The sequence below is a fragment of the Falco biarmicus genome, chromosome 10 (assembly GCF_023638135.1).
Source record: "Falco biarmicus isolate bFalBia1 chromosome 10, bFalBia1.pri, whole genome shotgun sequence".
Taxonomy (NCBI): Eukaryota; Metazoa; Chordata; class Aves; order Falconiformes; family Falconidae; genus Falco; species Falco biarmicus.
The window spans coordinates 28555059-28580024 of NC_079297.1; the positions used below are offsets into that span (position 1 = coordinate 28555059).

General features: G+C 40.2%; 1 protein-coding gene and 1 long non-coding RNA gene across 23 annotated transcripts in view; one reads left to right on the forward strand and one right to left on the reverse strand.

The window, feature by feature from the left end:
* GALNT18 (polypeptide N-acetylgalactosaminyltransferase 18) overlaps window positions 1–24966 on the forward strand; it is a 328712-nt gene that overhangs the window by 293322 nt on the left and 10424 nt on the right. For 6 of the 7 annotated variants that reach the window (XM_056353154.1, XM_056353156.1, XM_056353153.1 and 3 more), the window contains one exon: window positions 15111–15275. The exons of the other annotated variant lie outside the window; for it this stretch is intronic. In XM_056353154.1, the coding sequence (XP_056209129.1) occupies window positions 15111–15275 (165 nt within the window). The remainder of the gene's footprint in view (window positions 1–15110; window positions 15276–24966) is intronic. 7 annotated transcript variants of the gene reach the window in all.
* The window catches only part of LOC130155679 (uncharacterized), a 316598-nt gene that overhangs the window by 32395 nt on the left and 259237 nt on the right, over window positions 1–24966 (reverse strand). For all 16 annotated transcript variants that reach the window (XR_008824188.1, XR_008824182.1, XR_008824187.1 and 13 more), the window contains one exon: window positions 22874–22963. This is a non-coding gene — a long non-coding RNA (uncharacterized LOC130155679). The remainder of the gene's footprint in view (window positions 1–22873; window positions 22964–24966) is intronic.

Below are 24966 nucleotides of genomic sequence, written 5' to 3' on the forward strand. Positions count from 1 at the left end.
ATACCAAGGCAGGGTCTGGACCAGCAGTTTGTTGACGGAAAAACAGACATTTTACTCCAGTCTGTTTTAGTCTGGGGGAAAAGTTAAATACAATTAATGTGGCTTTGCGTTAAACTTGGCTCTGCTCTTTTGTGGTTTTGCTACACTTAATGCAGGGTGCAGACCAACATAACGTGTACAATACAGAACAACCCACTCAGTGAAATGGATATTCCCATGCAGCAATCTTAAGGTAAGCAGAGGTTCAGTGTAGGAGAAATCTCCCTTTTGCTGAGAAATCCAAGAGCCCTGAATCAGCGTGAGGCCAGCACGTGCCTATGACAGGATGGCAAGGTTTCCAAAAGCCACAGCAAAGGAGTGTAGACTCTGCGTTCTGCAGTTGCCTCCTCCATTGGGGTACTCGGGGGATCTGACGATATGGCTGCTGGTCACTGGATTACACTAGCTCTGTGGGCACAACAGCCCGGCTGTGGGTAAGGACGGTTTGTGAGTCTTGCATTCTCTCTTTCGTAAACTTCTACCTGGGCCTTGGAGCCCAGTGTCTAGGAATGGGGAGGGTCACTGCCCTCCTTCCCGGCAGTTTGGCGTGGGGGCGTGGGTCAGGACTGCAGTGGTGTGTCTCGCCTTGGCAGTTCCTCTGTCATGGCCATGGGCCATCGCCCCTGCGAAGGAGCAGGGAGGGCGCGGTAATCCCCAAACCGCTGTTTCCCTGGTGCACATCCCTGCTACCCCTGCACTTCTCATGGGGATCTGGTCCCAAAGGGCCCCTGCAGGGACACAGATTGGCACTTTGGGAAGAATCAGCTCTGCGAAATAGTACAAATGACTAAACAGTTTGTTGGACCATAGACAATTGTAATAATCCTTCTTGGTGTTTTTATTCATATGCAAATTTGGAAGCTGCTAACAATTGTAGTGTTGTTGTAGTGACACTCTGAGTGTCATTTCTGGTCACCCTGTGAACAGGGGAGCCACTACTTCAAGGTGTTTGGTTGTTGGATCTTGTAGAATTGATTACTTAAGAGCCCTGAAAGAACTGTACTATTTATATTGCAATTATTCAGTGACTTCTAATTATGAGTGACTGATGTGCCTGGTTTTTGTATTAATTCTAAACAGCGAGACAGAGGGCTTTTTCTTTACTTTAGGTCTGTGTCCTGCAGATACTGTTATAGGATAATCTACTTCAGATAATAAAATAAAGGCTGCTAAGACAGGCAGAAAACGCAGGGGAAAATCTGTGACATAATCTGCCTTTTGTGATGGAGGCAGCTTAGCCTCACAGCCTAGCCATACCTCAGCAGCCTGAAGCTTAGCATAGCTATTTAAGCTATTCACTGTTGGACTTGAAGGTCATTTAAACAACCTGGTTTTTTAGAGCTGTTGATTTTACTTTGCTGCCTTTCCACCTGATAATCTGTTACTCAGAAAAGCTGAGCCTTTTCTGCTTGGCCTGTGGATACATTTAAAGCCTAAGTTTATATGCGAGCCTTCACAGCATGATTGAAGGCCCCAGAAATCAAGTCCTAATTAATGAAAATGGGGGTGGGTATCATGCTATTTGCACGATTAAGCAATTTACTGTTTCATTTCTTGCCAAAGCTTACAGCCTGATTTGTGCAAGGGGCAAATTATGAAGCTAGCAGTGTTCTGAGTCATAGGAAAAATGAAGCTCACTTGGCCAAGCACAGTAAGGCTTCCCACACAGCCAGGACACTTGGATTGGTATTAATGTCCTGCTTGACATGAAAGCAATGTTCTGCTTTTTCAACAGCTTTATTCATTTATTTGTTCCTAGTCTAGAAAGACTTAAGTACTCATGGTAAGAAATCTTGGTGTGTGGTTATTTCTAATGTCCTTCCTCATTTCCATTCTTCCTTTAAAAAATGTCATTAGCACTAAAAGTACTTTCAGTGATGAACATGTATCCAGTGATGCTTTTCTTTGCCCTTTTCTTGGGGACCAGAAGAGCAGAAGAAAGGAGGAGTCTCTGGGACATGAGCACAGTATTCCAGCCTGAGACACATTTTATTTGCAGAGCTTTGTGAACTTTGCAATTTATTCATGAACACAGGCAGGACCGAGGTACAGGTTTTACATGAGGTTATAGTATACAGACTCTTCATTTAAATTCTAGATGCTGATTTTGTCTGAGTGTCATTTGTGGTCACCCTGCAAACAGTGGAACCACTACTTCAAGACATCTGGTGGGCAGGAAAAATGCCATTTCTATTAAGGTACATACATTTCTCCACTTGCCTTGGAAAGCTTAAAAATGTTTCAGGAAAGAAATTTTCTTTTAGGATACAGTTGGGTTGGATGTAATTTCATAAGCTTCTGTCAGTCTCTACAGAGAAACCAACAATAAAGATTGAAACAAATCAGTTGAAGTGATAGACCTTATTGCTTGAAATACATCCTCTACAGCTAAGGAATAACCTTTTTACTTTTTGTAGGCTAGTGTTATTACGGATTTGCTTTGATTTTGATGTTGTCCATTTAAAATGCCAGAAATTCTTGTATCCAGCTTAATGCGTTTCACTTGGTTTAAGAGGCTAAATACTATTGAATGTGCCAGGATAGGAACACTGAAAGAAACTTTCCTTGTTCTCCATGGGACTGAAAGCTGCACCAGTCTGCATCTCCAACCCTATCCACTGAATAATCACCCCACAGGCTCTCATCTGTCAAAGCAATTAGCACAAACTTAAAGAGAAATTTAAATGATGCTTTGACCTTTCATAGAAAAGATAAAAACTTTAATGTTGATGGCAAAAATGACCAACAAAAAACGGTACAGGTCCTCCTTCTGTTCTTTGGTGGTTATCAGTCCTGTCTGCATCAGTGTTCAAACTAACTCATCCTCCATTAATGCACTGTTGTGAAGTTGGCTGTTGAGTCACATAAGTCATTTAAAGAAAAAGAGATCACAGCATAGACATCAGATGTCTGAAATTTTATTCATGTTATGACAAAGTGCCACTGGTGCTTTTAAATCCTAAATGTATGGCTACTAAACCTGGCAGAGGTTTCATTTGCTACAGAATAGTTTATTAAAAATAATGCTACTGAGCATGAAAGTAGGGCATATATAGTATTTGCCTGTTCTGTAATTACAGACTGTATAAGACATGAAAACCTGAGGCAAAACCTCTGCAAACTTTAAAATAGTGCCAGGGTTTCCCTCTGAAAAATGACTAATTCTAACCTGGGAAAAGACTACAGAAGTTTCCACTGAGCAGCTCAAGTGGCAGAGCTTGGGAAGAGAACCGCCTTCACTGAAACTGCAGCACTAAATGTTCCGTGTATGGAAATGCATGCTGTACCTGCAAGTAATGAGCCCTTAAGGTGGAGTTCCCAGATGGCAGTATGTCACAATCTCAGCTGTACGACAATTCCTGAAGCCATAGGAGAGACTAAAAACTGAAGAAAATTGTCTGTGTGAGTGCTGTGCATCTGTGCCGAGTTTCTCTCACACTTTTGCATTTAAACAAAATAAAAATCTTCTGCTCGTTTTGGTGTTTGAGGTCCTCTGCTGCACTGCAGAGGTTTTCCTAATTAGTCACTGTGCATTGATAGTACTCCGGATAGTTGGTGCTGCTCATCTCATGGGTCAACATATTGCATTCCTAACTAATTCACGAGTTTAATAACGCCCATAATAAGATGTTTAGAGTGTAATTATTTAACACCAAGCACTGAGAGGTTAGGAGGTCAAGTGGAGGTTAAATCTGCTGCTGAAGGAAACGCTGCTAATAAGACTAGGTGAAGCCTTCAGGGCTTCCTTTTTGTCAGAGAGCGGTGACAGACTGTGGGATGTCCTAGGCTATTATTTCAACTTTCATTTGCACATTATTTTCAGTGTATTCAGTCCATTGTAATATAAATCTCCAGATGGGTTCTTCATAGATCAGTATCAGCTGCTTTGCCAACACAGATTAAATGGAATGACAGGGAAGCCCAACTTCCCATAAAATCTGGGGTGATTTTAAAAATCTCAGTATGAAGTACCTTTCACTGTTCTACGTTCTGTGAGTCCTGCAGGATCTTCAGGTTCCAGCTTCACCTCAGTCTCAACAAGACGTCCCACTTACATTGTGACTGCAGCCTTTGTAGAGTAAAATCCACACGTTTTCATTTAGGTCAGTGTATTGATGTTGCATGTTATACGTCATCTATAAACTTCATCACATGCAAAGGAATAGGGGGAGAAACTTGGATCCTGACAGTTTGTTCGGTTTCAGTGGAAATACGTCAGACTTACTCTAGGTTTGCTGTGAATGAATCAAGCCCCATTTTTCTTGCTGTGGGATTTACTCCTTTGTATGTTGCAGAAACAGGCTAAAATACTACAAAGACTTTTAAAAGAGCAGTTTGTTTTGCATTTCAATTTGTTCTTCTCTCAAAGGTGCTGGCAAGGAGGTCACTTTACAAACTTAAGTTTGACTAATGAACTCTTATGGGTGATTCATTTTGTTTTGTGGGGAAAAATAAGTATGTCCCTGCTGGTAACCTAAACGAACTAAAGATAATCAGATTTTCACTGACCAGCAACGTGGTTCACATGTGCCGCCTATCTTTTTGTTATCATTTTCAGTACGTAATGCCTCACTTCCATGCAGATGTTTTAATGTCTGTATTTTATTGTCTTCAGCAACAAAATAATTAATTTTTAGACAGTTTTCTTGTATTTGCATATGTTGGTGTCAATGGAGTGCCTCTGGAAACCTTGTATCAAATGCATGCATGATCCTAAGAAGAATGGGTGAGATCTGGCTCACCTGAAATCAGAAACGGATGTTGTGATTGCTTTCAGTGAAGCCAGGAGAGCCAGTAGGTGTAGGAGTTAAGTAATGTATCTGTAGGGAGCTGGGAATTCTTCTCAAAGTTGTGCATGTAACTACCTACCTTTGTTCCCCTCAGAAAATCACACAAGTTCACAGCTCTTCTGGAACGCAAGAGGAGTTAAAGGGCCTCTGTATCCAGAGTCACTGGCTCACTACCACACAGGATTAAACATGATAGGACTGGATAAAAAAAAAATAATAACACCCCCAAACTCTCAAGATTAAGATATTACTAGAGTATCTTAATAAAGAAGGTGTGGCACTTGCTTGTAATTTGTTTGACCTGACTTACCACTTGCAGACACGTTTTATCAAATTCAATTTAGAAAAGGTAATAGTAGAAATAGCACAATTTATTTTAACAAATATTCAGAAGGTTATACTGCCAGAAAAAATACATTTTTCCTGAGAAGCGGTAAGCTACTTGTCTCATCCCTGGCACCAGATTTTTTTATTGTTATGATTATAGTTCTAGGCATCCCAATAATGACCCAGAAATCTATTACATTAAGTGCTCTACAACCTCATAATAAAAAGTACACCCTTGATTTGAAGAGCTAAAGTCTGCAGATAGAATATTAGGAACAGGAGGTCGTGGCAGAGCGGAGAAGGGAATGCTATGAGGTACTGACACAGAACTCACTGCATTCTTGAGTAATGCTTTTGGTACATCAGCAAGTCTTTTTTTTTTTTGTCTTTTTTTTTTTTTCTGAGACATCTGAGCAAAAGTGCTATCCATGGAATGTGCAGAGGAAGGTAAGTTCCTTGGAAGATGCCAGCATTACTTCTAACTTCCAGGAATATTTGCTTGAAAGATGTGACCAATCCTGACCTAATTAGGAGCTGGAAGATAACCTATTGATACTTGCTAAGCTGATAAGTAATGAGAGGAAGGGTTAAGAAAGGTTTTGAAAATGAGGACAAGCAGTTTATGCAGCATGGAAAACAGAAGTGGAAGGATACTGCCTTCCTGAAAGGCAATCTGAAAACCAAGTTTTCAGAAGCATTCAGAATGGGTTTGAAAAGAGCATGAATTCTGACATCAGTGAGGAAGCCAGCAAGGTTCAACTCTGAGTGGAAGAGCTGTATTTTAGAGATGTTTTGCAGGAAGAAAGGGCTGTATAAAAAGATCTGATGATTTTGGAAGAGGTTCAAGATGAAGCTGTGTGTTAACACACGTGTGTGATGTGTCTGTGCCCACAGCACTCTAAAGCACTTGGGTCTACTGTGAGAAGGTAAAAAATCTGCTTCTATACTTGTTGATGCTGAGCTACCAAATGCTTATACACAGTTGGCAGTGAGCTAGCTCAGATTCTGATTTGGCCGGGAGGAGTCAGCTCTGGTGTAAAGGATGGACCAGTGCATCAGCATATGGGGACGATGGGTAAGTCTGCAGGTGAGCAAGTGTTGAAGGAGAGAAAACGGGGTAAGATAGACATGGGATTCTGTAGGAGACCACAAAGAAAACTGTGAAGGGTAAAGAGGGATTGGTGGGAGAGGGAAAAGGAAAATTCAGATAGGACAAAGTCACAGGAGCCATAAGACAGCATGCTTTTTAAAAAAAGGACATAGCTGTCTATGCCAGAATTGTTCTGAGACAGATATATAGATATCTATATATACACACTGCCTTTTCTTTCTTTCCCATGGAAGAGTTGTAGAGATCTCGTGCAGACATAAAAGCAAAACCAAGAGAGGCTTTAGGAAGTGAATCAAGTAAAATTTTAACTTATCCAGGTCTTGTTAATTCTGTAGTTACCTTCATCAGGAAAAACATGGAAGTAAATGCTGAATGCATATATAAAACCAAGGATTGACAGTTCTGTTCAACTTAAAAAGTGGAGCTCAAGTAAGCAGATTTTTGTTTGCCGCTTTTAAGCAAAACTGAAGCAGAATACCAAAATAGGCAACAGCAGAATTTGGTATTCCGCTGCAATGTAGGTTCATGAATTTAAATTAAAAAGAAGTCTGACGTGGGGTTCCTGTTTTCTATTAAAATAATATGTTAACATTTTTGTGTCTCTAAGCCTGTATTTATAGCACCACACTGTATTATTTAAAGTTCCTGAACACCTTGGCTTTATTGCTGTCAAATGTTGTTGTTTAGAGTTCAGAAGTTAATTAGTGTATGGGCATGAAGAGGAGCAAGTAGGTCAGATAATCGGCATGCTGGTGAGTTAATTCAGTAGATACAAATCTAAGCACTGAAGTGAAATAGCAAGTGGTTTCCTTCTTACACACTTTACAATTTAAGTCTAAATTATGGTGTTGCTACACTTGATACTAGCTGTTTGTCAGCTCATCTGTAAGCCAGGTTTCATAGTGAATAGATCCTCAACATAGATAAAATACAGTTATAATTGTTTTAAAGTTGTATCATCACTCTGCATCAGCTGAAAATCTACCTCAGAAAAATAACATCAATCTTCTAAGGGTTGACCTGTGGCTTAGGGGTAATATTCTGTAATTCTCAGCCTATGCTCTTATGCTTGCACTTCTTCAGCAGCAAATTTTTTAGGGCAGCACGGGATGCAGTGGTGCTGTTCATGGTGGCTGCAGGACAGCACACCCTCTCTCTCCTGTCACTTCCTACATGAATAGTAAATGGGGAAACACTTGATACTTATCTTGGTGATGTATTTGTTTGTGTTATTCGTAATGAACTTGGAATCTGTCGAGATTTTTCTTATCAGGTTTGGAAAGTTCTTTTGTTCAGATGTGTTTATGTAACAAATGCTGGAATAAAACGTCAGGAATAATATAAATAGCCAAGTAACAGCAAAGTTAGCTAAGTCTGAATTTATAGGAATCCATCAGACTGCTCTTTAGTTAGAGCTGTAGTCAAGTATGAATCTGCTGTGAGACTTTGGACCTAATAACTGACTTCATGGATTCATTTGAAGAAAAATACGGTTCAAAGATGGAGTAAAGTCATGGCGAATGAGGTTTATCCCTTGTAGTTACTATGCCAAAAGCAGGGTAGCAAATGAGTACTGCTGGTGGTGAGCATTAAGTTTGCTCATTATAAATGCAGAGTCATGTACCAGTCTCCAGCGTGATTTCATCTGGGAACACTGCCATAAGGATTACAAATGGCTTTCAGCCTGCAAATTGGTGTGTATTGCTTTAAACTTCCAGTGGGGAGTTGGCAATTTATCCTTCAGATAATCATCTTGTGTTAAGTTGAACATCTTACTGTAACTTTTTGCTACATGATAAATCAGCTCCTATGAATAATTTACTGCAACTGGCAATCCACTTCAGCTCTGAAGTCTTTATCAACTCTGGCTTTTCAAAGTTTATTATTAAACTTGGAGCCAAAAATCTCATTGTACTTGAAGTCAGTGGAATTTCAGTGTTAACGGGAATCACAATTTGACCTCTCTCGGGGCAAACCTGTCGTGAATAGATAGAAACTCTACATCACATTGTTGTGAGGACAAAGCTGTGTATTTGTGTCCAAGTAGGCAGAGCTCATTTACCTTCCCTTGTACTTTACATCATCACAGGGTTTTGTGCAGATTTTGTTTTGTGTAGGTGTTTGAAATATTTTCACTGGACAAAAATGCTGGCTGAATTACCTGGCCCTTCACTGCTCTCATGGCAGATTTAGGATGTGTTCCGTACTGCACTACTGCAGCACAGCACATAAGATGTGAGTATCCCACCAAAATTCTTGTTCTAGCCCTACAGCAGGAAACGTGCCATGGCAATCGAGTTGGTAATTTTCTGGAAAGTTCTTTCAGACTGCCAGGTCCTGACTGGCTCATCTGTACCAGTGATCCCAAGCTTCTGGTCTGCTCCGGCTGGGCTGGGCTGAGCCACCAGGAAGGAACCGAAGTACTCAACTGCAGATTTTGCGAATTGTGTTTGGCGTGATTCCCCCCCTGGAAAGCAAGGTAGCCAGATCCTGTCAGGGGATCTCTAACACCAGGGAGGAAGTACCTGCTGCGGGTATATGCCAGATTCAGTATGCGTGATCTCAGCTCTAACCTTTCATAAATCACAACAGGGTTGGTTTTTTTTTCCGATTTTGAGCATTCTTGCACAGATCTGCTTTTCACTACACTCACTTTATGCCCCTGGCACTCGCATGTGCTGTACATGTGTTTTTCCCAGTGAGCACTAGCTTAGCAGAGGGTGAACTCTGGCAGTTAGATGGCTGGCTGTGCAAGTGGCATTTCAAGATTATAGCTGAAAGCAGAATTTGTCTCAGAGGAGACAGGTGGAACAGAAGGGCAAAAGGACCCTTTGTTCTGCATGCAGCAATGGAGATTTAGGGGAGACTGTGGCTCCAGATTGAACTCCTCTTTTTCTCTTCCATGCAGACATGCCATGTGAGCTTGCATTAAGAGGGAAGGAGAGTCCCTGCATTCCCTGAAAAGGAGCAAGGCTATGGCCTGGTCCAGTGGCAAATAAAGGGTGAAGCTGTTTCTCCTTTATTCTGGAGTCAGTCTGAATAGCAGTACTGTACACAACTTTTGTTTTCATCGCAATATTGTACTGTGTGTTTTCCTGATACTCAAGCAGATTTTCAGGGAAAGTTATGCTTAGAATACTAAATAGAACAGCAAATTATTTCATCCAAAGTGCAGGCAGGGAAAACATTTAGGACACCAAATTTTCGCCAATAGTCCCTTGTCATCATGATTTCTTGAGAATCCTAGGCTATGCAGCTCTCAACTACCATTCATTTGTGTTTTCATCTTTTAGCTGTCTTGTTAGGAAAAATAAATTTTGTTCTTAAAAAAAATAATTGTTTAGAAAAAAATAACAAGTATTCCTTGACTAAATCTCACTGGTTTTCACTTTATAAAGATTTTGGGAACCATTTTATTGGTTTTATTAATGTGATACCAATCTCAGTTTGCTTGTCTTATATTTTTGTCTTAATGTGAATAATCAGAGATGATTAGGCGGAGCAAACAGGAAATGAAGTCATGTGCTCAGACAGGACACTTCTAGGAAAATAAATTCAAGAAAGCTACAGAGTAATTGATCCTTTAGTTGGAAGATGCCATTTTACAGGCACAAGGCTATTTGCAGGCCGAGTTTCTCAGCAGGTATTAAAGAAACTGGTAACAGTTTATAAAACCGCCCACCTTTTATAGTCCAGAGGAAGATTAGCATGAAGGTGATTAGTTATGAGGCTGTTCTTCAAGAACACAAGAGAGACTGAAACAAAAGCCTTGTGGCAGAAGCCTGTGTCAAGTTTTGCAGGGAACCAATATGCTTTTCTTCAGACCCAGGTATGAAGCTTTTGTTAATTCAGTCATTTGCTTGCTGCAGATCTTTAGATTAATAACACCAGGTTTTGTTTTGAACAATTTCTTCTGCATCACTCTAATCTGCTGCAAGCCCCGGGCTTCCAGAGGAAGTTTCTTGAGGATACTGAGTGCAGCTTGACCTGTGGTAAGGGCAGGGAAGGCAGGCAGCCTCCAGAGCCAGCCTGTCAAGTGTGTGAACCGCACTCATCCACCCTTGAAAAGCACCTGGCGGGAGTGTGGTTGAAGGAAACGTGGAAGTGCCTAAGGCTCAGGCCCCTTGTTGACTCTGACACTTCTCAGATCATAAATCCTGTCTACATTTTTATAGTTTCTAACCAACAGTAATGCTGAACCCTTGCAGTTTGACTTTTTGAGAAATGCCTTTTGTCCAGCCTAACTGATTCCTGAACAAAGGTGCTCCCTTTGTTGCCCAGGAGATGCAGTTGTACATCAATACTGTTACAGTTGGTGAAGTGCTGGGGGCTAGAACAGACTAATGAAATGTAAGGAGGCTTTTTTTTTTTTTTACAACATAAGGGAGATGAGTTTTGGGTTAGTTTTTTGGGGGGGGGTGGTGGTGGTGATTTTCAGTTTTGTTGTTTGGGTTTTTGTTTTGGGTTGGTTTTTTTTTTTACTTGTGTACTTCGATACGAGTATACTTGTAACAATATCGAAGCAAGACTCTTTCTGTGAAAATTCAGTAGCTCCTTAGGGAGTATGTACGAGATGGTGAGATGATAATATGTGGTTGTGTCTTTAATGAAAGTGCAAAGGCACTTTGAATGAATACTGTAAATCGGCATACAGCAAGTGTCTTGGCTTCAGTGGAACTAAGCAAATTTTTGGCTATTGAGTCTCCAGTCCCTTGAACAAGAACTGCTGTGACGTTCACTGCTGTAGCAGAAATTAAAGGTCCAAGTTCTGAGCAAAAAGTTACCCTGACAACTTGATAGTACATATTCAATATTCAGTCATTTGGAGTTCCAAGGCAGTACTGGAGTGATTGTTCAAATATCACTTTCTTAAATTACTGCAAAATTCCAGTCCTGGTGTGTTAGTCGGTGGTGGTGTTGCAATATTGTAGGAACAAATGTGATGGTAAAATGTGTTTTCCCTGTATCTTCTCAAGTGTTTTAAACAAAAGTGCCTCAGTCGTCCATTTTGTGCTGAAGTGGACTGTGGAACAGCAAGCGTACTTGTTGATGCTTGTTAAAAGCATCCTCTTGAAGTAATGCTGTGGGCATTTATCTATTTAACAACTTATTTAAATCACAAGTTCAAACTTTTTTATAAGGCTACACATAAGGTGATAAAACATGAGTATGGTTTTAGTCTGTAAGATCATATTTTACCTGCAAGTCAGTTTAAAATACGATCAATAAAAAGTCATATATATGCATACCTAACAAGTACATTCTGAGAAGGTAATTCAGTTCATGTAACGCAGGTGGTTAATGTCCCACGGCCCACTCCAGTCAGGTAATTTGCAAACCATCTTTACACTAAAAAAACAGAACAAAACCGCAAAGAAAACCCCAAACCAAAACCAAAAAAGAAACTCCAAAAGTGTATTGGAAAATGAAAATAATCAAATAGAAACAGGGAAATACAGTGGAAAGCAGGGTGGGGTTTTTTTCTTAATATGTAAAATTATTTAAAGGGAGGCATTACCATGGTTTCATGTTTCATAGCTTTAGGTCTCAGGCTAGAAGAGCATTATTCAGTGGTGTCCATAGTTAATTCTATTTTACCAAATGGATGCCTCCCTTCATCACTGCTGTTATGCTGTCTCAGTGCAGGGACTGTTCCATTCTTGGGCTGGGGCAAAGGAGCCAGGGGCTGTTGATACGTTGTAAGAAAAGTTTCCTGGCCAAGTGCAACACAAACCACTACCTCGCTGTTTGCCAGCATGCTGCTCAAGGAGAATTTGTAGAGGTTATGTGCTTCTGATGTGATGCCTCCATTAGAAAAACATAGCAGTCAAATTACCAGGTTGTGCAATATTTTCAGTTCCGAAATAAGATAGGGTATTATTGGGTAAGATGCTAAAATATTTATGAAAATATATAGAATAATTAATGATATTCGTATTATCGGATACACAAAACAACATCCCAAAGGAGCCCAGTTAGACAGACTAACTGCCCCTGTACCACAGCCTGTCTCAGCTGGAGCTTATTTTTACTTGCCCCTTACAATCTGAAAGGTGCCTTTCCCAGTACTAAGTGAGAATCCCAGATTTCACACTTTTTTTTCTAAACTGGTCCACAATGAAAAATGAAGTGCTATTAGCAGGTAGGGTGAGCTGTCTAAAGATAAGCAACAACCTGCTAATTAAATCTATTAGGGATAATTGCATTTGATTGTTCCGTTTCGGTACAGTTTTGCCAACAAACAGAAGTGAATAATTCCCCCAGCCAGAGCCATGATTCTGCTTCTGCCCAGAAAGATGCTCAGACTGAACCGTTGCTGATTTGACATCAAAAAAAGCTGGTGGAGTTGCACTATGAATTGGGCTTGCTTTATCTGAGATGAAACGATTACCTGGCGCCTTCAGGCCACGCTGTGAAAGGCTGAGGAGACTGAGCTAATAAAAACAGCTCAGCCCTGAGGGTTTGTAGGTACACCACTTTTTTTTGCACAAGCAACCCTAAGCTATAGTGTATATTTCTCAGAGTTGCAGCCAGGCCTGCTCAGTTGTTTTCAATGACTGATGTGTATCTTTTAAAAAAAGGGGAAAAAATGCAGACTGTCTTGACTGTCCTCTACTATGTTTTCTGTGGTGACAATGTGCTGAAAAAAATGAAGTTAACAAATCACCACCTATTAGTAAGAAATGCAAGTAACTGACAATTTCCCTCTCATTTTTCTAGTAGTAATTTTAGGTAAGAGGCAAACAAGCTGCAACAAAATGTTCATCTGTAAAGTCAATGTGTCCTAACAATCGCCGTTAAAGATCTTCTTGATCTTACCGCCTTGCTATACCATTACCTCCATCTCTCTCTCTCACTCGCTCTCTCTCTCAAAAAAAAAAAAGCATCTGGATAGATCTTAAATGTACCTAAAATAGCTGCTGTTGGTCTGTCTAGAAAGGGCATTCTAAATGTTTATTGCTTTTCTGCAGCATCAGGTTTGTTTGCAGGAATATTAATTAACTAACTTGTGGAAGGAGTCTGTTGGGGTGTGGTCTTGTTAGTCTTTCCACAGTTCTTACAGTTTACTTAATTAGTAATAACCAAGCACTTTGGAAATGTGCTCCGCTAGATCCTTTTATTTACCCTCTCTCGGCCTGTAATGCACAACTGAAGTATTCAACTGTTCTTTGCTCAGACTCTTAAAACCTAGACTCACCTTGGCTCAGCCAGCTCAGATTTCTGATAGCATTTCTGTGGTGTAAAAAGAATGAAACTTGATAAGGGGATCAAACCTTTGAGTCGTCTGAACAGTTAACAGCAACTTCATTAACTTTTATGCAACTATGTCAGTTTATATCTGATGTGGGTCTATCCTAAAGGCGTTACAGGAGGGTAAACAGAGGACATGGTGTTTTGGTGCAAGACTACCATTTGTTTTCATCTGCATTTAATCCCTGCATTGACTGATTTCAGCATTCTAATTTGGGTTTTGTTTCCTTTTTTTTTTTTTTACATGAAACACCCAAGTCTCTCCTCAGTCCTGTTTGCTTTGTTTCTCTGCTTTCTCCCCTATTCACAGTTAATATTTTACCAGAGTTTTCACAAATAAGAATACGCACGTACAAAACAAGCTACATCAACAATAAACAGATGCCAGGAGATAGTACCATCAACCTCTGGCAACAGAAGGGATTCCCAAATATACACAGCATAATTTCCAGCTCCTGTTTTGTTACAGACACATAGACTGGATACCATAAATGACCGGGATGTTAATTTGGAACTTCTGTCCAGCTCTTGTCACTTGTAACTCTGATAGCACTGGAGTTGTCAAAGCTTTATGCCTGCCTGCTGCTAAAGCACAATGTTGCCATTTCATCTTTCTCACAGTCCTCTGAAGAAAAAAGGTCTGATTTTAGCAACATAAATTCTATTTGGGATTAGCAAACAGACTTCCTGGGTTTATATGTAACCTGTTACCATTATCAACTGTCTGGCAAGCTCACCTTCCTTCCCCCTCTTTTTTTTTTTTTCTTCTAGAGAAACCTCACACCTGTCTTTGTAGTCAAACAGAGTGGAAACAATTTGTGTAATGTAACTGCCTCATGCCTTTGGTCGTAAGTGTAATCACTGAGGCCTGTGAGGGCGCTCCTTTGCTAGAAATTGAGAGCAGCTAGTATCTGGTCCCTTTTTCCAGTCTCTTGTGTCTGTGTGTATTGACATATAAAATGAGAACAGATAGCCCGAAACATGGCCATTCTGTTCTGTCTCCTGCCATGTGTCTGTCACCAACTGCTAATAACTTTTTATTGTATATACTGGATTCTGATTAGCCTGTCTCAAATTTGTTTTTTAGCATTTGTTTGTAGAAAACATTCATTTATCTTTCCATCTGTCATACAAAAGTTTGAGATCCTTCCTGCTGAACTGCTGTGTTGCTGTTCTCTTTTCTCACCTCTCCAGTTAGGTATTATCCTCAGATGAAACAGCCTAATCAGAGTTGATGGCAGTACTCAAACTAATCCGACTTGCTGCTAGAAAGTGTATATCTCACTTTTTGAAGACCCACGGTGTATAACCATAGGAAACAGCAGTAAAAAGGGACACGACGATACAACAGTTTTGTTTGTGTATTTCCTATTAAGTAGTGCGCCAACATTTACTTGTTGGTACCAATTAATTGTTAATTTAGAACAACTTATATAATGTTGTGTTGCTTCCTGCATGAAAAGAAGTAATTTAAAAGTCACTATGGGGTCAGCCTACTGCTATTCAGCATGTTTATCTTTGCCACTAGCTTTGTGGTAGAAGTGCTGTTTCTGTCTAGAGGCCACAAATCTTGTTTGTGCTTCCTGTTGCAGAATGTTTATTACACAAGCAATCAGCAGCTCCATGTGGGTGTTCTGAGTCCCACTATCGACGATGATGACAACAGATGCCTGGTGGATGTGAACAGCAGGCCCAGGCTCATTGAATGCAATTATGCCAAAGCCAAGAGAATGAAGCTTTACTGGCAGTTTACTCAGGTAATTCTTACTCAGCAGATATTTCAGAAAGTTCAAAAGCTCCGTTTCTGTCTCTAAAGGGTAATCTGTTTACTAACAGAACAGAACCAGATTTATTCTTGCTTTCTTTGCATAGAGCCAGGAAGCTGTATTTACATTTGATCCCAATGTCAACTACCTCAGGAAGTTATAAAGCTTTATTATACTTTCTGAGTTCACAATAAATTACTTGTTTCTAAGACAGACTACTGTTACAGGATTATCTAAAAAAAAAAAAAAAAAAAAGTTATTTTAGTAGAGACAAATGCAAAGTAACCTATTTAGGAACAAGAAACAGAAAGCTGTTTGTTTAGAAGTAGCAACTCTGAAGAGGGGGTATTGGGTCATTGATGACACACGCAGCCTCACAATAAGTACTTCTGCAGTTCCTTGCTTTAAAAGGCTAATGCTTTGTGTGTGTGTGTGTGAGAGAGAGAGAAAGCACCTGCAAGTAAAGGCTGAGAAGTGATTTCACAGTGATGAGAATGCTGATAGGACTCTGAGTTCCAGGCCTAATGTCCCCACTTCATAACTGATTTAGGCACAGAAGAGAGAACTATAAAGAAGCCACAAAAGTTCTGGGGCTAGAAAACCTGCTCTGCAATATAATGCTTGTGGAGATCACTCTGTTCAGTTTGGCTAAGAGGAAGTAGCAAGGTGACTCCAAGCTTATCAGTGTTTCCACAGAGGGATGTAGGTTATCCTGAACACAAAACAGGTTCCAAAGGTTGAAAGCTAAAGATAGTCAAATTTGGTCTTTGAAAGGAAGGTAAGATTTTCCTAAGGTAAGAATTAAGACATTGGAAGCTTACCATGTCAGGTACTGATATGTGTGTTGCTTCAGATAAATAAAATGAAATTACAATGCTTTCTAAAACAAGTCCCTGATTTAGCTTCTGGAAAGAATTTAAGAGTTAGTGTGAGTCTGACTGGTCACAGTTGCTCCTCTGGAGTTTTGCGTCTACAAATCTAGTTGTGTGCTCCAGCCCCGGGGCTGAGGCTTACCATTAAGGTGATTTTTTTATTCCTGCATTTAATTTTTCTGTAACATCCATGTGGATTTGCAAATATCTTTTCTGCCAACTCAGTTTCTTTTTCTTCCACCTCAACAGCCATGATCAGTATATTTTAGGACATTGGTAATACAGCTGAGCATCTATCTTAGAGAGCATTTGGACACTAATCAGTAAAGCATACTATTAACGTAATTTGTATTTGCACTTGAAAAATCCAGACCTTTGTCTTTAAAGGGTAACTCTCAAGCATCAGACCTTAAATCTCTAACCTGGATAGACATCCCAGCTTTCACTTTTAGTCTCTTCAAGGGACTTTTTTTTTATTTATTTTGTTTTAGTTATGTCTTCTCTCAAATTTTAACGATAGTCTTGTCAAGAGGGGGCCTCACTGTGGCCATCTCTGCACTTGATTTTTGGCACCATTTTAAAAAACTGTAATTAGCATATTTAAATAGTATTTCAGTAACATTTTACTATTGCCCACCTGTTCAGTGATTGCTCCATATAACCCAACCCTTTGGTGACAATTAAGTTCCTACTACTCCAGGATACTGCTGCTGTTTTGTAACATTGATTATGTTAGATCTGGTTTGGGGGGCAGCAGTAGAATGCATTGGTAATTTAACTATTAAAAGCTTCAGAAATGGTATTTAACTGTATTAGGTTTGTTTTCTGTCTGCATTTCCATTCCATGTTGCAATTACAATCTCCCAGTGAAGGTGCAGTGTTGTTAAACTAGACTCTATGGACTGTATTTAAGTCTTACACAAAGGAACTTCTGCCCAGGAGAAGTGTAAGCTAATTAGTTGTTTCCTTATGATAAATTAAGAGACAAATGAAATAATTAAAAGCTTTCTGTTCAAAAAGGATTTTGTTAATACCCAATGTAATTAAAGTGCCATTATTTCTCAACATACAGCATGGTACACAGCTCCTTGTATGTTCTTTAAGCTAGAACAAAGCTGACAAAAGTAATCAAGGCTTGCCAAGTTCAACTGGTGAACTCCATCTGAAATGCCCATTGAGGCTGGTAACAGGATGTGTTTCTGTGAATAAGCTGCAAGCTGTCCACCTGAAAAGAGCCTTTTTTTATTACTTTTTGAAAGCTCTGGTATTTTCTGTATTACGCTGTGAGCAGAACTACTGAAATAAGCAGGACTGTAAGTACTGATGCTTATGTAGTCTTGAAGTTTGTGAAGTATTAACTAAAATGTGGATGCTGCTCATAGCTTTTCATAGCATCTTCCTTCGGCTGCAAGTATGCTTTGAATTCTCTGGATTCTCTAGCCATTCAACAAGAATGACTGATGATAGATAGATAAAGATACAGCAGTGCAAGTGGAGGATTGTCTTACAAAGGAAATGGGAAACTGACTTACCAACCAGAGTGGGGTAAACCAACTGAACTAGATTTCCCTGACCAGCACAAAAATCAGTATTTGCCCTTCATTCCAGACGTGCATCTTACAATTTGAATGAGGAAACTTTCTCGATTTTCCGCAAATCACACTACAGTCTGAGAGGCACCGTGATAGTCTGTGGTGGGACACTGGACTTCAGTCTGGTTGGTATAGGACTGTACGGCTTTTTGAACAAAGTACTCTTCAGATAACATTCACCTCCTCCCTTGTAATGATGCGAGAAATCAGTATAACAAAAGTAGAAAGTGGGGGTCATCCTCAGCTAGCAGTCTCCTGTAGATATATTACAGAATTATTTCATTCTTAATTTGCATCTCTGTATGATTAGAAGTGTATGTATACACATACGTAGATGTGTGTATATTTCTTTTTTTAAAATTTATCTTTTACTTTAGTTTTAAAATTTTCAAGTTCCATGGCTCCCTTCAATTGTAGGCAGCTGGAGTCAGACACGCAGATGTCCACTGCTACCCTGTGGACAAGAGAGTGGCTTAATGGGCGCTTAGACCGAGGGAACCACCACCATTACCTCAAACTATCTTCATCATACGTCATGCTGGAGGACCGGACAGAGGCCTTGGGAGACTACGGTATCCTCCTAACAGGACAAATTTGCACTGAGCATTCAAAGCTCGTATCATGTGTTAGTATAATCAGGATCTATCTGAGCACATTTCCACGCTCCACAGTTTTGTACAGCTGCCAAATGCAATGAGACCCAATAAAATGTAGGCTTCAGTGACATTCTTCCTTCCAAGGCTTCTACAGTGTTTATAACTGTAATTATGTCAAATTATGTAAATTAGCCCTGAAAAGACTCCCATCAACTGTGTAGTGTTCAAGAACTTTATTGTTCAGGTTGTTTGTCAAGTCTTCTCTTAGGGAATTGCTTATTTAGGGAATACTTTTATGCTGCAAAGTCTTCTTAGGTGTTTGACAGTTCACCTAGTTCAGTCTGTCTCACCACTTTTTCATTTAATCAGAACAAAATTAGACCTTGTAGCAAAACAGTAAGCAGTTACCAGAAATGGCATAAGGCAGAGAGAGGACAGAGACAAGAATTACATTGTAGTAAAATGCTCAGAATTTTACGAAAATATTAATTTTAACATGGTGTCAAGGAAGCTGCTCTGGCATCATGAATTGTTAGGAATGCAAAACCTAACCTCAGTTGCTACTGGGTACCCCTTATTTATTAATAAAATTATTAATCCTGCCCTCACCCCGTGAGCTCTTTATGGCAAGGAGCAGGTGCACGTGCAGTGTGCTGGCAGCAGTCTGCTCCCCTGTGTAACGGAATGCTTGCAGGAAGCATCAGGTCAGCAGTACATCTGTACCACTGTCCACGTGCTCGGTAAAGCTGCTGCCCTTGGGACTGCTGTAGTGATGACGTTACATGGTCTGGTGTGACAGAGAAGGGGCTCCGAGATGTAGGAGATGGACAGGTAACTGCTTGGGGCATCCTTCAACAGGAAGTATTTACAGCCAAACCCAGGCTCTTCCAAACTGACTGTCTGCTACTGCGTTTGTTCTGTCTGCTAAGAAGTACATTCTAAAGGCTTCAGTCAGGTTGCCTGGAGGGGGTGTATTGGTATGGGGTTTTTAAGAAGTTTCTCTGTCTCCAGTCTGCTTTCTCAGGTTTATTGCTAACAGAAAGGCAGTTGTGGTTTAACGCCTGCCCTGTAAGTAAAATGCATCTCTACAATGTCTGACCTGGTCATCTACAAAGTACACTCACGGCATGTTAGGACTCCTCCCGCAGCACAATGAAGGCAAAAGGAGGAAGGTTTTCTGTAATTACTCTTTATCTTAAAGTGTCTTCAACTTTATCTTTAGTCGGATAGGGATGTGACTGTTTCTGATGCTTCTGACTAGACTAGCTACAGTGTCACGATTTGCTGTTGTGCGAAAACGTGACTGGTGGAGGGATCTACGGAAAAAGAGGTCTAAGAAAGGCAGAGCTAAAAGCCCAAGAGATTAATATTTTTAAGGCTGTTCCATGTTGAATTCTTTTCAGTACAGCAAGCTCTGTTAATTTAAGTAATTAGACTTCCAGTGTGGTTGCCATGGAAAGGTAAGAAGAGTATGTGTCTCCAGGGATAGATAGTCATCGCAGGTCTCGTGGGAGGGAGAGGCTGGGCAGAGCCTATGCTCAGCACTGTCATGTACCCATGTCTACTAGTCGTTGCATCTGCCTGTGATGCTAACATAGCTTTTACATGTAACAGAGAATTGTGACTCTAGTCAGTGCTGGAGGTTTCCGCAGGAAATCTTCCAGTTCAGAAGTGTTCAGAGGGGGTGGTTTATTCTATCTTGAGAAGCTGTAAATAAAATTTGTTGCTGACAACTGCAGTTACCATATGTATAATTTCCCAAATAGCATAGTAGGAACTGATTTTGAAGGAAAAGGGAAGACAGATGAGAGCAAATGAATTAGTTGTTAACAGTATTCCACAAATAAACATGATGATTCAGATCTCATTTAAATAGGTATTGGATAATAGACAGATCGAATAGATATTCTGTGTAGCTATATAAAGAAAGAACAGACTTAAACTTACTGAAAGCATTACATCTTATTCCTCCTACAGATTTTGGCCTTTGCCAGACAGTCATTCTGAATTATTCTTACCTGCTTTTATCTTATGAAATTAAAGGATGTGCAAATCTACTCCTAGCTAGTACCATTGCCCACAACCACATCCCAAAGAAGTACGGGAATGCAGGGCGCAGACTGCAAGGCAGGATTAAACTGGAGGCCTGTGAAGCAAGCAGAGTCTCTACCAATTTCCTATCAATTTCATGTGCCCCCCTGCTGAGCACACATAGCGCAGAAGTGGAGGCTAACCCCATTAAACAGCAGTCAGTTTCGTTCTAATGCCCACTCTCAGTTTTCAACCCATACATTAGCCAAGGACATCAGTGTACAAAAGGGATTAATTTCGGTAGAGCTGTGTGTCTAAGGGAACAATGGTTGCCATTAACTTCTTCAGATTCTTCCATTATGAGAGCCATGGGGTAGAAAACTAGCATCATTAATTTATCAAGAATTTGAATTTGCACTGTACTTCTAACCCCAAAGGATGCAGATACACTCAATATGTATTTGTAGTATAAGACAAGCTGTACTGCTTGCTATACAGCTATATAATTATGCAGTGCTGTCTGCCTCGGCTCAGAGTAGAAAGTGATTGGTGATCCTGTTTAAGGAAATACAGATTTTGATCCTGCAGGAGAAATATAAAGAAAACCAGAACCTAATTATTCAATTAATTGAGCCAACAGGCAAGGCTAAGCCCCACATTTTTAGTGAGGCTATCCGATTTTTAAATAACCACTGTTGCCAAGTGTAAAGTTTTAAACCTCCACCGTGAAAGAGTTTTCACAAGCCCCAGGGGCCCCCGTGCAGTATTGGTGTACGGGCCCAGTATGTCAGCAGCACTTTTTTCTATAATTAGCTACACCTCTCTGGTCAAGTACTAGCCTAGCTTGCCTGTACTTAATATTTTAACTAAGTAGGTAACTGCACAAGGTGTTGTATTTGGCAGACAAGGAACCTGATCCGCTGTTCTGCTTAAACGTGAGGAAGCGATAGTTAATGTTCTAATTTTCTTTTTGCCCTAATAAATTTGTCCCTAAATAAATCTGTCCCTAATTCATGTGCAACTTTGTCACAAAATGAGTGCTTTGGTCACTTAGAGAATTGCCTAAGGTATAAGCAAAATAGTTTTAATATGAATTTGTGGAAGTACAACTTCACAAAGTTTGATAGCAAGGGTCACTATTACCTATTACATGGATAGAACACACAAAAATCAAATTAAAACTGAGTTAGAATTAAGTTGATACGATTTTACATAGGAATAAAAAATGTAAAAGTGTAAGAGTGATCCCTCCATTGAGTCACAAGGTTTAGAGTGGACCCCCTTGCTTTCTAAACTCTTAGGTGCAGCTAGATCCAATCTTAAACCCAGACTTCACCGACGGTTTACGTCTAATGGAGGAGATACAAAGAGTAGGACGAAACTGGAAAGGGAGACCTTCCTGTTGAGTCATGAGGTTCAGAGTAGACCCCCTTGCTTTCTAAACTCTTAATAGAGCTTAGGTGCGGCTAGGTGCAATCTTAGTCTCAGACTTGGACAACAGTTTATATCTACAGGTTTACTCATAGGTTGATCATAAGATTTTAGCAGCGCTTAATCTATGACCACTTTAACACTTACAAAGAGAATCGAAAGGATTTACTTGAATTACGGAAGTGGTTTACTATGGATTCAAGATGGTAATACTTATGCTTACTATAAGATACCTAAAACAATTCACACACACATGCACACAAGGAAAAAAGAGATAGATAGGATTTAGGGATTTTATACTCCTTGAACTGTCTTACTATCAGCCTACAAACTCTTTCGTTCCACTTATGCAGAGTGAAATTGTTTAGAAGTACGAAAACCTGAAAGCATTCAGTCTTTCTCCATTTTTAATACTTGATTTAACTTAAATATGAAAAAGCATATGGAAAACATCCAGAAAAAATATTAAATACAAATATTGCTATATACTATTGTGTTTTAACAGCTAGTGTTAGAAGTTGTTTGCATTTACTGCTGTAGTTAGTGGTAACCAAAATTTCCTTGTGTCAGTTTAGTTATCTATTTGGAGTAATTTTCTAGCAGCAAGTTTTAATCTTTGCAAATTAGTGTAGAACTTGCCAGCTAGAAAGCCTGTGTGCAAATACAGCAGTACAATGAGCTTTCAGTGGGTGCATTTCAAGTCTTTTCCACCGTATCACATTATGCAGTGTTCGCTCTCCTGAGGACTACATTTAAGCTCCAAAGACACTTGTACTGAATTAATTTAGAAGGAAGTTAACACATACCCATGTTTTTCCTTCAAAACAGATACCCTATTTGCATATTTTAGCATATAATTTTAACCACCACATTTATTTACAAAGACATTATTTCTTCTGGTTCCACCTGATTTTTCCTAATTTCAGATGTCCAGGTAGGCTCTATCCAAAAATCGCAGATGACAGCTGCTGCTGCCAAGGTACTGCATGGCATTATAATGACAGGCGTGCAGCAGGATGGCCTAATCCAAAATGTTTTCTACAACTTGACTGACAACCAAAACTTACCAAATGAAGTTGCTGGGTTTCAGGAGATCTGTTCTCTGTTCCTCCTTTGCATTACTGGACCAGTCACTTCTTGGGTTCTGCGTTCCTCAGCTGCGAGAGATGGAAGAGAGTACTTTTACCTTTAGCATAGATGTTTTGTTATTTCTAAGTTCCCAGATGAAAACAAAACTCTGTCCTGATCAAGTCAGTAGAAGCTGCATCTTTAATTCCAATGGAGACAAGAACAATATGTATGTAAGCAAGGTCTGGCTACAGTAATATCCTGCAATCCAAGATGCAAATACTTGAGAAAAAAAGTTCACTTGGAAGGCAATTAAATCAGGATGCAATAATGATATAGATGACAAGAAGTCTGTTATTTAGTGAGATGATCAAGCCATCAGGTCTGGTATCCTGAATCTGACAGTGACGAAATCCAGTATAACAGATGAAAAATAGATGATTTCCATTACTGTCCAAGTAAACTGTGCAAGGTTTCTGCTGCAGCTGCGAGGACATTCCTTTCCTAATATCAATTATAATCAGCTAACAGATTTGTGTGGTTACTAGGGAAAAAGCCATTTTCAATAACTAGATATTCGTGACCAAAGTCCCAAAGAGCCCAACCCAAATTCCCATGTTAGATGTGCAGATCAACTGAAATACTAGTGCAAATTTGTTTCTTAATTTTCTTCAGTTGGCACTCAATTTACTTCTTAGTCTCTAGAGATCAGTTTAATCATAAGCATATAATGCCAATGCAAGCAGTTCAGTTTCTGGGTTAAAATGAGTTAGGAAGCCTTCATATTGAGCACTCAGGTGAGAAAACCTAGACTAATTGAATATACCACAACACACCCAAGAAGTAAAATTGTCATTCAGTATTTTTGTTTTCCAAAGAGTTATATTTCAGTAAGAGTTACATCTCACAAAGAAATAGGAATGCATGTTTTGTCTCATCTAAAGCCCATAAATCTTTGGGAATCTGTTAAGATGTCTAGGCAAAATGTCTTGTCTTTCCTAGGGAAAATATAAAAATCTTGGGGTTTCTAATTGGGCTGAAAGGAGTTTCTTACTTGTCTGGCCGCAGATGAATAACTAGGGTATCCCCTATGCGCAGGTTGGTAAATAATAACAAACTTTTCTTCTTTACATTAGTTTTCTATGTATGCCATGTTAGCACAGTATTTTATTCCATAAGGAGAAAGCCAAAGAAGGAGGCAGTACAGTACTCTTAGGCATGATTTCAGGCGCATGCTGTCAATGCATTTTCATTAGCAAACTAATACTGCATCTTGTGCGTACTCAAAGTGGGGAGGGAAGACATGTTAACAAGAGTCTTGCACTGACATGCAACGCAGAACAAGGCTTAGAAAGCAACATATCGGGGCCACTCCTGTTTAATATCTTTATCAATTATCTGGGTGAGGGGATCAAGTGCACCCTCAGTAAGTGTGCAGACACCACCAAGCTGGGGGAAGCATTGCTATGCTGGAGGGCAGGAAGGCTCTGCAGAGGGGTCTGGGCAGGCTGGGCCCATGGGCCAAGGCCAATCCAAAACAGTGTGGCCAGCAGGACCAGGGCAGTGACTGTCCCCTGCACTGGGCACTGGTGAGGCCGCACCTCGAACCCTGTGTTCCATTTTGGGCCCCTCACTGCAAGAGAGACACTGAGTGCTGGAGCGTGTCCAGAGACAGACACCGGCTGGGGAAGGGTCTAGAGCACAAGTCTGATGAGGAGCAGCTGAGGGAACTGGGGTGGTTTAGCTGGGAGAAAGAGAGACTCGGGGGGACCTTATCGCGCTCTACAATGACCTGAAAGGAGGCTGTAGTGAGGTGGGTGTTGGTCTCTCTTCCTAAATAACAAGTGACAGGATGATTGGAAAAGGTCTAAAGTTGCACTGTGGAGGGGGTTAAACTGGATATTAGGAAAAATTTCTTCACTGAAAGCATGGTGAAGCACTGGCGCAGGCTCCCCAGGGAGGTGGCTGAGCTACCATCCCTGGAGGTATTGTGTTGATGTGGTACTTAGGGCAGAGGTCCTCATACTTTTTAACCAGGGGGCTGGCGCGCGGATGAAGTGGCAGGCAGTCATCTGCGGCTGCTTGGTTTCCC